The following is a 15,000-nucleotide window of genomic DNA, read 5'->3' on the forward strand; positions in this document are numbered from 1 at the left end:
CAGAAGCAGACTAAAGAAAGTTCCATGTAAAAAGAAATAAAAAAAGAAAAAAGGGAAAAAAACTGTGGAAGGGAAATAGTGAAGCATGAGATAAAATGAGAATTTTGGGGAGGAAAAATACATGTTTGGGACGCGATGGAGGGAAAAAGAGAAGATGGACGAGGAGGAGGAGGAGGAGGAGGAGGAGGAGGAGGAGGAGGAGGAGGAGGAAGAAAACTATGAAAACTATTCCCCATGTAGCTGAGTGGAGAAGATGGAGGAAAAGAGGAAGAAAAATGGAGAGGAAAAAGTGGAGAGAACTCAGACAAACTCCTCCCCTTCCTCCTCTCGTCTCCCCTTCCCTCCCTTCACCTGTCACAGCCTCACCTCTTTCCCTTCCTCCCCACTCCCTCCCCACCCACCCAACACAGTTCATAACCCCCGGGGCGCCTCTACCTGTGTGAGAGAGAGAGAGAGAGAGAGAGAGAGAGAGAGAGAGAGAGAGAGAGAGAGAGGACAAATCATACACTATGCAACCACTAGCATTATACGGTGGCCAGACATAATTAACAAGACAAACACCTCTCTCTCTCTCTCTCTCTCTCTCTCTCTCTCTCTCTCTCTCTCTCTCTCTCTCTCTCTCTCTCTCTCTCTCCTCATCTCTATATTATCATACATATAGACAACTTACAAATCTATTCTTATTTCTCCCCTCGTGACCGATCCTTCCTGTCTTCCTCTCTTAACTCACTCGTAATTTATGCACCGCTCTCTCTCTCTCTCTCTCTCTCTCTCTCTCTCTCTCTCTCTCTCTCTCTCTCTCTCTCTCTCTCTCTCTCTCTCTCTCTCTCACTCTCTGTCCCTCTCCCTCTCTCTTTCTTCCCTCCCCTTTTATGTGTAATTCAACGAGTCCTAATTTTATCAACCACTTCATTGTACTTCACACCTCTTCATCCCTCAGTCTCCCTCTGCGTCTGAGTTATCTTGCTCAAACACCGAGTTTTATTTTTTTGATCTTCTTTATTGAGCTTGAATCTATTTATTACGACATTAATCTCTCAGGTAAGACGTAAGTACAGGTGTGTTTATATTACCCATCCCTTGGCGACTTTATAGCAGGACCTCTCTCTCTCTCTCTCTTTCTCTCTCTCTCTCTCTCTCTCTCTCTCTCTCTCTCTCTCTCTCTCTCTCTCTCTCTCTCTCTCTCTCATGTTCCTTCCTTTATCAACGATCCTTATTTTGTTTATATAATATATTATTGGAACACCTAACACACATTCTCTCTCTCTCTCTCTCTCTCTCTCTCTCTCTCTCTCTCTCTCTCTCTCTCTCTCTCGTGTTACCTCTTTTATCATTATTGCTTCTTTTGTCTTCCGCTTCCTATTATCTCTCGTTCCGCTCTCCTGCGCTCCCTCGCGGCCCAGGGAAGGTAGGAGGGGAAGGAGGAAGGAGTGAGGGGAGGAAAAATACCCAAAACTCATTTTCAGGCAATGATGTGGGCATATGGGCGTCACTCCGTCACTGTCAGGGGCACGGGGGCTCCTCTCTCTCTCTCTCTCTCTCTCTCTCTCTCTCTCTCTCTCTCTCTCTCTCTCTTGTAGGTAATTTTCTTCTATATCTGTATAATTATTACTCGACTCTATTTTTTTGGCCCTATAGTCTCTCTCTCTCTCTCTCTCTCTCTCTCTCTCTCTCTCTCTCTCTCTCTCTCTCTCTCTCTCTCTCTCTCTCTCTCTCTCTCTCTCTCTCGTGCCACGCCTTCCTGCTAACAGAGGCGCCCAACACATGTTACTTCATCATAATGTTAAGTGCCAGTTCTACGAGGAGGAGGAGGAGGAGGAGGAGGAGGAGGAGGAGGAGGAGGAGGGGGAGGAGAATTTTAACACTCAGGTGGCGTTGGCGGTCCCGAGGCTATCCTGGGCAGATGCGCGGGTGAGTAAGGCGGGGATGAGGCAGTTCTCCTGAGCGCTCATGAATATCTAAGTCACCCCATCACCGCCTGCTCACCGCCGCCTCCTGGCCCTCACTTTCCCTCACCACTCAATCCAGCCACCCACCTTCCTCCCTCTCTCTCTCTCTCTCTCTCTCTCTCTCTCTCTCTCTCTCTCTCTCTCTCTCTAACTATCCCTTCTCCTCGTAGGTTAAGTTAGGTTAGGTTAGGTTAAGTTCAGTTAGGTTATCCCATCTTCTCTCTCTCTCTCTCTCTCTCTCTCTCTCTCTCTCTCTCTCTCTCTCTCTCTCTCTCTCTCACTAATTATTAATTTGTCTTTCCTCCACCTTTCACCTTCCTCCCAAACGATAATTTCTCTCTCTTTATTTATTTAACTGCAAGGGAAGGTCTGGCTTAGGGCAACAAAAGCTTGTATAAAGTCCACTTATGAAAAGACCCGCTTAAAAATAGGCCTACTTATATATAAAAAGGGGAATTTGCATATGCATGTATATGTGTCCACTTGTATTACTGTCAGTTATTTGTGTTACTCCCATCCACATTATTAAAGTTTCTATTTTTCCCCATTTTTGCTGATTTATGTTCCCTTATCTTCTTTCTGTCCCTTTATCTTATTTTTTCTGGTGGTATATGCACCTCCACTTATCTCCCATCCACATCAGTACAATTTCTATTCTTCCCCATCGTTTCTGATTTCTGTTCACTTATCTCGTTTCTGTCCCTTTATTTTATTTTTTTCATTGGTATCTACTGGTATAAGCACCTCCACTTATCTCCCATCCACATCATTACAATTTCTACTTTTCTGTATCCATGATTTCTGTCCGTTCACCTTAATTCTTTCATTACTTCCACCACCTCCACTACTTAACCTACTTCCTTCTAATCCACACCTGCTAAACAAGAACTTTTTCCCACAATCTTCCAGTAATCTCCACTTCTATTCATCTTCACTCCGTTCTTCTTCATCTACCTCCACCTCAATCTTCCACAATCTCTTCTTCCACTCATCTCCACCCATCCCCTCCACCACCACGCCCTTGCACACACCACCATCACCTCCTCCACCCTTTTCCCCATCATTACTCTCATATCCACCTTTCCTTCCACTCTCCCATTCCTTCTCAGCACTCTATTCTGTCTCCCTCCCTTCTGTCCTTCCTCTCTCTTCAAGCACCTTATATATATAGCATCTCCGTCCCTATCCATTGCTCTCTCTTTCTTATTCTTTCTCCCTCCCTATCCATCCCTCCCCGAGCACTCTTGACTCTCTCCATCTCCATCCATCCTTCTCTGCCTCCATTCTTTTCCTCGCCCCCATCAAGTCAATATTCTCAGAGGTGTTCATCTTCCTTGCCATTCCCTCACGTGTTATATTTACCTTGTACCTTTGCCTTCTCGATACAGGTGAGTCTTGCATTGTATTTACTGTATTCACACCTTTATCTCTCTCTCTCTCTCTCTCTCTCTCTCTCTCTCTCTCTCTCTCTCTCTCTCTCTCTCTCTCTCTCTCTCTCTTGCTTTTTTCCTTGATCATTATTACTTCTTTTGTTTATATATTTTATCCTTTGACTCTCTCTCTCTCTCTCTCTCTCTCTCTCTCTCTCTCTCTCTCTCTCTCTCTCTCTCTCTCTCTGTCTCGTGCCTCCGTCTCTTCCTCCTCCTCCTCCTCCTCCTCCTCCTCCTCCTCCTTTTCTTCCTTCAGTTCAAGTTTCACAACGTAACAGTAAAAGAATGTTGATGCGAAATTACTTGAAGTAAAACAATCTCTCTCTCTCTCTCTCTCTCTCTCTCTCTCTCTCTCTCTCTCTCTCTCTCTCTCTCTCTGTGTGTGTGTGTGTGTGTGTGTGTGTGTGTGTGTGTGTAACGTCCTCACCTCATCACTCTTTGGCATCTCATCTTTTTTTTTCTCCTCTTTCTCTCTTTTTCTCATCTCTCCCCTTGCTCCCTCTCATCCCTCTTGTCTTCCTCATGTTACGTCTCGCCTTCCCTTGCCACCTCCTGTCCCGCGCGCCTGCCTGTCTCACGTTCGCACCTTCCCCTCCAAGCCACCAGAGGGCCATAGCAAGCAAGAGAGAGAGAGAGAGAGAGAGAGAGAGAGAGAGAGAGAGAGAGAGAGAGAGAGAGAGAGAGAGAGAGAGAGAGAGATGGGTTTTTGGAGGAATGTAATTAGGAAGAAAAAATGATGATAAGGATGCTAGGAATTGTTGAGAGAGAGAGAGAGAGAGAGAGAGAGAGAGAGAGAGAGAGAGAGAGAGAGAGAGAGAGAGAGAGAGAGAGAGAGAGAGAGTCTAAGATAGGGTTATAGATCCCTCCCTTCTTTTCCACAATCACCACTGGTCACTGATTTCCAACCAAGATACCATTCACACTTCACCACCGCCACTACCACCACCACCATCACCACCACCACTACCACCACCACCACCACCACCCGGTCCATAGAAACCCATGTATGGCAGCAATGTCTCCTTGGGAAGCAGCGGGAGGCGGGCGAGGGTGAGAACGAGGTTGGTGAGGGTGGTGGTGGGTGGGAGAGGTGAGGAGAAGGTTAAAGTCAAGGTGAAAACAGGTGAAGGCGCTGGGAGGGAGAGAGGGAGAGGGAGAAGGGAGGGAGAAGGGAGAGGATGGGATGGTAATGAAAGAAGGCAGTGTGGTGCGTTCCCTTTTCTTCCCTTCTCTCTCCCTTTTACCCTCCCTTTCCCTTGTTACCTGTCTATGCACACCTGTTTCCTCTCTCTCTCTCTCTCTCTCTCTCTCTCTCTCTCTCTCTCTCTCTCTCTCTCTCTCTCTCTTTCAGCAATTCTTAGCATCCTTATCATTTTTTTCCTCACTAATAACATTCCTTCCCCTCTAACCTCAACCCAGACCTTCAGTTTATCATGTACTTTATTTTCCTTTCAGTCACTTTACTCAAACGCATTCCTTCCTTTCACATTCTCCCTCCTTTTGTTTTTATTTTTCCTCCCTATAATTTCGCTCTTTTACAGCCAACCGTCCCCTTTCTCCCGGCGTACTGTCCCTCTCCCTCTCTCTCCCTCTCTCTCACTCTCTTTCTCTTCTCCCTGACCCTCACACCTTACAAAATATTCTCCCCATCACCCCGACAATAAATCTGCCACTCCTTTCTTCCATCACTGACCCTCCGCCGTCTCTCAATTTATTCCTCCTCCTCCTCCTCCTCCTCTTCTTCGTCCTCCTCCGTCGCCCTCGTGAGCTGAAGACTCCTGCCCTTACTGTCTATTCTTTGTCTCTCACTTCGAGTTGTGTAGTTGTGGTTAGTTGGTCACGAGAAGTTTGCCAGGGTGAAAATAGAAAGGGTGTCGTTCGTTCTTCCTTTGTGTTCATTCTTATAATTCTTTTTTCCCCTCTTCCTCCTCATCCTCTTTTTTTCTTTCTTCTCGTTATCTTCCTTTGTGTTCCTTTTCCTCATTCTAGTCCTTGTTTTTCTCCTGATTCTCCTCCTTCTTTGTCTTCACTTTCTTATTCACCCTTCTCCTTTTCCATCTCCTCTTCTTCATTCTCATCCTTTGTGTTCCTTTTCCTTCTCCTCCTCCTCGTCCTTCTTCTCTTCCTACGTCTTCTCCTTTTGATCTTTTCTTTCCTCTTCCTCCTCCTTCTCTTCCTCTCCGGTTTCCTCCTTAACTCATGCGAGGAAAAAAACATCATGCGCTGCAAAATATTTTTCTTTTGATTTTCTGCTCTAAAAATCTGAGCGCAAATATGGTTAGTGTTAAGAAAACCAGCCGGGTAATTTTGGTATCGGGTTTGTGAGAAGTCAAGTCACTGTTTTTCTTGATTTAATGCGGCTTATGATTAATTAATTAGTTCGATTTTGTTATTCTTTTCATCATTCATTATATTTACACAAGCAGATGAGGAGATGGAATGTCTTTTTTTTTTATTTATGGAACATACCGCCCCCCCAAAAAAAAAAAAAATGGAAGAAATACACAGAAATGAACGTTCTTAATTTGTTACCAGCCAGCCCGCTATTTCCTTCAGCAATCTCTTCAGCTTTTTCATTTTTTTCTCTTCTTTTCATATTTTATTGAATTTTTTATTTTTTACAAAGAGACCATTTCATATTCCGTCTTATCTCACTCTCTTCACCACTTTAACTTTTTTTTTTTAAGCATTAAGATATGATTTGCTCAATTTTTATTTTCCTTACATACTTATTCTCCTCTTTGCCTACAAACTGATTTATTCTTCACTTATCGCATTCCCCATCATCACATTTCCCTAAGAGAAGCAACACCACCACGGCTTCCTCCTGCTCCTCGCTGACTGTCTTCTTATCTTTTCTTTACATATAAATCTCCTAATATATTCTTCACTATGCGCATTGCCATCACCACATTTTTCTATTAGTACCATCACTATCGTGGCTTCCCCATTTAACTATCATAAATATTCGTAGATTATTTTTTTTTATCTCTTTACTTCTTTCTTTCTTTCTATCTTTTCCTAAGTGCAAGTTTGGTATTTTATTCCTCGGTTTTTTCTTGTTTTATTTTCTGTTCTGCCGTCATAATCATACCTTTCTCTTCGCTATCATAAATATTTTCGTCTTTTTTTCTCCTTTCTTACTTTCCTTCTTTCTTTTACGAGCTAACTTTTTCACTGATTTTCTGCCTGCTCCGCCATTTCTCAGTAGTAGCATCATAATCATACCTTTCCCTTCACTATCATAAATATTTTCGTTCCTGTCTCTTCCTCTTTTCTTTCTTTATTACCTTTTTTTTTTCCCTTACGCACTAACCTCCTCATTTCTTTTCAACTTTCTGCATCACCATCACCACAACGTCTTAATGATCAGTGCCGTGGCTTCCCTTCATTATCAAATATTTTTTCGTCTTTCCGTTCTTTCTTTTTTTTTCTCTCTCTCTCTCTTACGCACTAACCTAATTAATTTAAATTTTATTCCCTTACGCACTAACCTCCTAATTTCTCTTTAATTTTCTGTCTTACCGTCACAGCAATTTCTTAATGGTTAGCATCGTGACTTCCTCCCCAGTATGATAAATATTTTCACGTCTCCTACTCTTAATTTCCTTTTTTTCTATTACTATTTCATCTTTACGCATTAACCTAATCTATTTTCAACTTTCTGCCTTGCCGTCACAGTAATTTCTTAATAGCAGCATCAGTATCGCGGCTTCCTTCTCAGTATGATAAACATTTTCACGTCTCGCTCCCCGCGCCTCACACCCGCCCCTCCGTTCCTCCCCGGGTGGGTGTGGGATGTCAGCCACAACCCCTCATCAGCGGTCGACCAGGTAAGCCGGCCAGGTGACACACGGTAATTACTCACAGATCGGGGAGGGAGGGAAGGAGAGAGAGGAAGAGGGAAGGAGGTATGACTAGGCCTGTTTGGGTTCTCTTCTATAGTCTGTAATTTTTTCCTCCTTTCCTCCTGCCTATAAATTTTCACGGGACTGATTGTTATGTTTGTTACTGTGGTGGTGGTGGTGGTGGTTGTGGTGGTGGTGGTGCTAGTGGCCGACCGTCTACCACCACAATCACCAGTGTTAACCATAACTATCAATTCGGTAATTTTTTTCGCCGCCAAGCAAACCGGAACCACCCATCCATCTAACGACCATCCAGTTCACACTCCACCATCACTACCAGCTGTACTGCCTGTCCTTCCCCTTCCACCCACCCACCCACCCACACACACACACACACACACACACACACACACACACACACAAAGCCATCCATCCATACATACATATATACATCTGATACATTAAAGAACATGACAAAAGAAATAAAATCTGTATGACTGAATTCAATGCAAAGTTTTGAAAAATGTAGCACCCACCAACTCACACTCACCTACATCCACCCACGCATCCATCCACCCACACTCACACCCTGACGCATCAAGGAACACCACAGACGAATAATCATGAAGTGCGGACAAGTATTATTGAAGTTTTTACGAATCTAATGGCAAGGCGTGTAGTCCTGACCGTGTCGTCATCTTCCTCGCTGCCGGGCGTAAAATGAGCTCAATATTTACCCGCGCATATTCGAAGACTGGGCGTAGAGAGAGACGGGCGGAGGGGGTGGAAAAAAGTATTATAGACATATGCAAAACACACAGTCCTTGCCGTATAAGTAGTGTGTGTGTGTGTGTGTGTGTGTACTCATGACGCAGCAAAACTAATACAAGACAAGGCAAATAATATATACATGAGTGTCAACAGAACACACGCACACACACACACACACACACACACACACACGGAAGACAGCACGAGTGAGTAATAAAAAAAAACACAACAAAAACAACTTAAGGAAACTCCAATGAAGAGTAAAGAAAGGAAAAAAGAAAACAGCTCCTTCGTGGTGATGGTTACCGATCCTTTTAGCAAGTGAGTTTACCTGAGAGAGAGAGAGAAAGGAAAGGACAGAGGGAAGAGAGGGAAGGGAGGGAAGGCGAGGGGCTCCGGCAGTACCTAACAACAGCACCTGAGGGAGAGCAGCACAGTAACTAGAGACAAGGACAATACAGTACCTGGCCAGAGCGAAGGGGAACTGCCGAGGGTCGTACCTGTGGAGGAGAGACGCCAAATTAACATAAGAATACCATAGCAATAAACTAGTGGTAATAATGATGCAGTGATGATTATGTGAGGAAAGTAACAGTGAAAATGTGGGTAATATAATGACAAGGATACCATATAAATAAACTAGTAATAATAATAGCGATACAGTAATAGTAAAGGTAGCAATAAATACGTGGGTAAAATAATGACAAAAAGTATCATAGCAGTAAATTAATGATAACAATAACGAAACATAGAAAGGCAACTGTCGGAAAAAAGTGTGTAAAATAATAGAAAAAAATATATATAACAGGAATACTACAAAGGTAACAAAAGAATAACAAAAAAAAAACTAAGCTCACAATGAATACATGAACGAAAAAGAAAAAAGAAAGCTGTAATGGCAATGAAATTATATCAATAACAAAAATAAAAGAGATAAAAGGAAAAACTTAATTCATACCGCCTTTATTTACTGTGGGTCAACTTTTTTTGTACCAGGAAGAGGAGGAGGAGGAGGAGGAGGAGGAGGAGGAGGAGGAGGAGGAGGAGGAGGAGGAGGAGGAGGAGGAGGAGGAGAAGGAGGAAGACCAAAAGGTGACCACTAAACTACCGGGTCACAAAACACACAAGAAAAGCAAATTACACATCCTACCAAATGTTCCTCCTTCTTTCTCTTCCATCCATCCATCCCTCCTCCTCCTCCTCCTTTTTCCTTCCCTCCTCCTCCTCCTTTTTCATTCCCTCCCTCCCTCCCTTCCTCTGCCTCTCTCCCAACCACCTTCCTTAGGGATACGGAAGACTACCTTCTGCAAACTTCCTCTTCCTCCTCCTCCTCCTTCTCCTCCTCCTCCAGTCGTAAAAAGAGCATAGATAAGACGCGTGGAGCGAATAAAGCCACGGATTAATGATCAAGAGCATAATTTTACTTCTTATTTTCACTGAGGGATATTGAACATTATTATATTAAGAGGAAGAGGAAGAGAAAGAAGAAGAGGAGGAGGAGTAGCAGGAGTAAAGCATAAGCAAACACTGATAAAAAAAAAAAGTGCAAAATTAATTATCCCTCTTGCAATAAATTCCGCTAATTATGGAGGCGGAGAGAGAGAGAGAGAGAGAGAGAGAGAGAGAGAGAGAGAGAGAGAGAGAGAGAGAGAGAGAGAGAGAGAGAGAGAGAGAGAGAGAGAGAGAGAGAGAGAGAGGCGTAAAGGGTAGTAGTAATATAGCATCCTCAGTTCTTCTCTTTATGTTCAGTCAACCCGTCGCCTTTTCCTGCCTTCAAATACCTCGCCAGGGAACCGCAGGAATCTTGGCATCGGGTAGAGTACGATTTTCTGCCTTCAAAAATCCCTTAAGATGGGAAAAAGCGCATTCCAGGCCTCAAGAGGAAGAGGAGGTAGAGGAGGAGGAGGAGGAGGAGGAGGAGGAGGAGGAGGAGGAGGAGGAGGAGGAGGAGGAGGAGGAGGGTGGTGGAGGAGGTAGAAGATAAAAATCGTAAAGGCAAACAGGTTGAAGAGCAATAGAGGAAGAAACGAACGAAAACTACAGGAATGATAAAAATAAAAAAAGTATGAGGACTTGAGGCAGACAGACAGACAGACAGAGACAGAGAGAGAGAGAGAGAGAGAGAGAGAGAGAGAGAGAGAGAGAGAGAGAGAGAGAGAGAGACGAAAAATCCACACCTGTTAGCTTAGTTGTGTCTGACCTTGAGAGCACAGCGGTTCAAGATGACTGTGATCCACTCCTGCCCCCCTTAAGGAACCATCGTGAAGGGATAAGGGTGATGGTTCTGCCTCTTCCTTCCTTCCTTCCTTCCTTCCTTTACTCTCCCTCCAGAACCGCGTAGGAGATAATTTTTCTATCGTATTATGAAACATTTCTGCACGGTACGTCTTCCTCTACATTCAAAAAGGCTGTAGTTGAAGTTCTACTGGTTTTTAAGGGTGTTTTTTTTTTAGATTATAGTGACAGGTTAGTGAAATTTCTACATAATTAACAGGAGAAACGTACTTGAGAACCCGTCTGATTATTCATGTGGCCTCTGAAAATAGTCGTGGTGAAACAGCAAAGCGTTTCTCAATAGTCATAGTGTAGATATGATAGAACAACCCAACACGTCCATCTTTCACGCAACAATAGAGCAATAATCCTTCTTTTTCTTCTTTTTTTTTTTTTCCTTCCATCTTCCTCTTCCCTTTTTCTTCTTGGAACATTAAATGAAATACCACAGATATGATAGGACAACTCAGCACCTCTATTTTGGACTCGACATTTGAGCAGATTCTATTTTACCTTGTTTCCATTCTCCCTTCCACCTTCTTTCCTTTTCTCATTTCTGGTAACTCCCTTCCTCCCTTTCTTTCCCGTGCAATTCGTGGAATCTTAAGTAAACTAGATAAGATAGGACAACCAAGCACTTCCTATTTTTCCCTCATTTCCATTTTCTTCCCTTCCATCTTGCTGTTCCCTTTCCTCATTTCAGGTCCTTCCCTCCCTCTCCCTCTCCGCTTCCCGTGCAGTTCGAGAAGTGATACGACAACCAAACACGTCCTATTTCTTTCCCCTCATTTCCATTTTCCCTTCCTTCTTGTTCCCTTTCCTCATTTCTGGTCCGTCTGTCCCTATCTCTTTCTCTCTCTCCCTTTTCTCGCACAATTCATGGAACCTTAAGTAAACTAGGGTACGGTCTGTGGTCGGTCGGTCCTTGGGTCTATAAAATGGTAGCATGAGTCGACAAAAAATTAAATCCTGGTACAAAGCTTCTGCCGCGACTGAGGAAGCGACGAGGAGGAGGACAAGCAGGAAGACGATGAATTTGCAGTACTAGTTCCTTCTTTCCTTCTACTGACCAGCACGTCATCTTGAAACTTAACGTGATCTTGCCGTAATGAGTAGTAGTAGTAGTAGTAGTAGTAGTAGTAGTAGTAGTAGTAATAGTAGTAGTAACAGTAGTAGTAGGAAGAGTAGGAGGACACGAGGACGAGTAGAAAGACGATGAAGTGTATTTTCTACTACTGACCACCACGTTATCTTGAGGCAGAAGCAACGGTGCCGGTATTATTATTATTATTATTGTTATTATTATTATTATTAGTAGTAGTAGTAGTAGTACAGGAGGAGGAGGAGGAGGAGCAGGAGGTGGAGGAAGAAGAGGAGGAGGAACAAAATCACGTGACTGCTCCATCGCTCTCACGGTCCCGCGGAACGAAATTTCGAACCATTGGCCGAACGAATCCTCAAAATGAAGCGTCTCTTTACAAATATGGAAGAGGAAGAGGAGACACCCGCCTATATCGCCACCCCCACTCGCGCTCTCTCTCTCTCTCTCTTTCTCTCTCTCTCTCTCTGAGCCACGAGTCGAGCATGCGTCTAGGGATTTCGGTGCTGACCACTTATTCGGATATCTTCCATCGCCGAATACATTATAGTTTGCATAAGGTAACAACTCTGGTGGGCAAGAGAGAGAGAGAGAGAGAGAGAGAGAGAGAGAGAGAGAGAGAGAGAGAGAGAGAGAGAGAGAGAGAGAGAGAGAGAGAGAGCGTTCTGTGTGTGTGTGTGTGTGTGTGTGTGTGTGTGTGTGTGTGTGTGTGTGTGTGTGTGTTTTCAATGATTTAAATCCACGCTACATTTCAGGTATGCTTGTTATTATACCTTTTTTTTTTTTTATCGATACAGGGAAGGTTACCGTGACACACACACACACACACACACACACACACTGTAAGGAGGGTCAAAGGATGTTGTCTTCACGGTAATTAGGTAGGTGTGTGTGTGTGTGAGGGAAGGGTGGCGAGGGGAAAGGAAAGCTACCTGGACGCACTAAGTGGACCCACCGACACACACACAAACACACACACACACACGTGGGAACAATGCTTCATTATAACGGCCAGCCACGACTCTCTCTCTCTGTCTCTCTCTCTCTCTCTCTCTCTCTCTCTCTGTTGGTCGGCATTTCCTTAATCACTCGTATAAACAAGTCAAACAGCCACTCAACTGTTACGTCAGTCTATCCATCTGTCTGTCTAAACAATCAAAGCGAAGTAAATACACAAGTGAATCAAAGAAGCAAAAGAAACAAACAAATAAGCAAGCAGACAAGCAGGCATGGAAGCAGAGAAGCAGACAAACAAGCAAAGCAGGCACAGCAAACCACATTCCCACAGCAAGAGGCGAAAGCTATTCACCGCAAACTAAACCTAATCAATGGTTTTCTCTTTTTCTTTTTATTGTTTTTCTTCGCGCAGTGTTCAAAGTGAGATTGGTTTTGGCGGGCTGGTCTGGGAGTCTCTTAATGCGGAGGGAAGGAACGAGGAGGAGGAGCAGGAGGAGGAGGTGGAGGTGGAGGAAGGTCGGACTGTGTTTGGGTGGGAGGAGTATGCGAAAGATGCCCCGGGAAAGGTAGAGGAGGAGGAGGAGGAGGAGGAGGAGGTAGAGCAGTAATGGTTCACAACACAGTACCATTTGCTAACTCTTCCTCAGGCACTTTTTCCGCCTCCAACACTGCAGTAATTCTCGCTTTTACAACCTTACCTCACTCGCTAGAGCCTTTAAACTCGCTGCCACAAAGCTAATGCAATATAAAGCACTACAACGACTGCTGCTGCTGGTATTGCTACGTCTGCTACTACTACTACTACTACTACTACTATTCGTACCACTCCCAGTATCTCATTTCATTCTTCAATATCAAAACTCACTCTTTAACTACTACTAATATTACAACTACTATAGCTACTACCTACAATAAATCATTAACTACCGTCACCACCACTTCCATTACTACTACTACTACTACTACTACTACTACTACCACTACCACTACCACCACCACCACCACTACTACCCCCAATCACCCTTCCAGACGGCGCATTCCCGCAGCAGTCCCTGTCACCAGCCATGCACCCTGTCAGGCGTGGCAAGCGTCGGTGTCACCCTCTCAAATGCCACGCCGCGCAGAACGAATCTCGGGGTCACTCTTATTATCCAGCATACGGCGGCAGTGTTTTTCCTCCTCTTCGGTCCTAGAGGTGCTCCCGTACAAGCCCCGGCCCCCTCCCCCGTCCCACCACCCGTCCCTCCCTCGCCCCTCGCCTCTCCCTATCCCCACGTCCTCCTCTACTCCTCCTTCTGTTCCCCGAGGCTGCCTTATGACTCACTGTGCCTTATATGTGTCGAGGGGCCGCGGGGGAACGCACCGACCACTGCTACCGAACCGAGCGAGAGAGAGAGAGAGAGAGAGAGAGAGAGAGAGAGAGAGAGAGAGAGAGAGAGAGAGAGAGAGAGAGAGAGAGAGAGAGAGAGAGAGAGAGAGAGAGAGAGAGAAGCCTACACACCCAGCTCACACATACAAACTAACGGAATTAAAACAATGTTCAGTTGCCCCAAATTCAGATATGCATGCAGATAAGCGAATCACGGGCGAGGCGGACACGCGTATGCATATCCATACGAGGACTGCAAAGGTCGTGTACGTGTGTGTGTGTGTGTGTGTGTGTGTGTGTGTGTGTGTGTGTGTGTGTGTGTGTTGCAGTAAATGGGTGGCGATCCTGTGGTTGGCGGGGGTGGGGTGGAGGCCATGGTGCAGCGGTGTTGGCAGCGGTGGTTATGAGGCGAAAATGATGGTAATGATGACAAACGTGTGAAAAATGAGAAGCTCGTGTGTGATGATAAGACGAGCAGGGGAGGGAGGCACCGCGCGCACCGGGGACGCCGCTAACAAACTAACAAAAAGAGCAAGGGAATGGGTGGAGGCAGGGAAGGATTGCAATTTTTTGTTTGTGTGCAATATCTTTCAAGGGAATGATCGTTGTTCTCAATGGGGGATTTGGCAACGCACGCCCTTCAGACAGTATTGGCGGCGTGGCGCAAAAGGTGTGACCGCAAGGCAAGAAAGTAATTCCCACGACAACTTTTCCTTCCCACAGAGATAGACATACGTAAATACTGCTTGCTCAGTTCTGCTCTTTATTATTATTATTATTATCATTATTATTATTATTATTATTATTATTATTATTATTATTACTACTACTACTACTACTACTACTACTACTATTACTACTACTACTCCTAATACTAACGAAACAAGAACAGCAGCAGCAACAACAGCAGTAGTAGTAGTAGCAGAAATACCAATAACAGCAGCAGCAGCAGTAGGAGCACCAGCAGCGACAGCAGTATCAGTAGTGATTCCTGCAGCACCACCACCACCACCACCACCAGCAGCAGTGGAGTAGCAATAGTGGCCATGTGGTCTTGTTTCGTAATGCGGTTGCGGCATCCATTCGCGGTTGGAGGCCATGACCACAGTGCTCCAGCCCGTTGGGGGGAGGAGGAGGAGGAGGAGGAGGAGGAGGAGGAGGAGGAGGAGGAGGAGGAGGAGGAGGTGGTGAGTGTGTAGAGGAGGTGGACAAGGCGAGGATGTGTGGAGGAGATGGACGAGGAAGAGACGGTGAATGTGAGGTGGACGACGAGGAGGAAGTGAGTGTGTGGAGGAGGTAGACG

General features: G+C 44.9%; 1 protein-coding gene across 2 annotated transcripts in view; it reads right to left on the bottom strand.

Annotated features, from left to right (window-relative positions):
- LOC135104285 (uncharacterized) overlaps positions 1-15,000 on the bottom strand; it is a 101,957-nt gene that overhangs the window by 75,774 nt on the left and 11,183 nt on the right. For both annotated transcript variants that reach the window (XM_064011498.1, XM_064011499.1), the window contains exon 2: positions 8,463-8,498. In XM_064011498.1, the coding sequence (XP_063867568.1) occupies positions 8,463-8,498 (36 nt within the window). The remainder of the gene's footprint in view (positions 1-8,462; positions 8,499-15,000) is intronic.

This window comes from Scylla paramamosain, chromosome 10 (assembly GCF_035594125.1).
Source record: "Scylla paramamosain isolate STU-SP2022 chromosome 10, ASM3559412v1, whole genome shotgun sequence".
NCBI classification, from domain to species: Eukaryota; Metazoa; Arthropoda; class Malacostraca; order Decapoda; family Portunidae; genus Scylla; species Scylla paramamosain.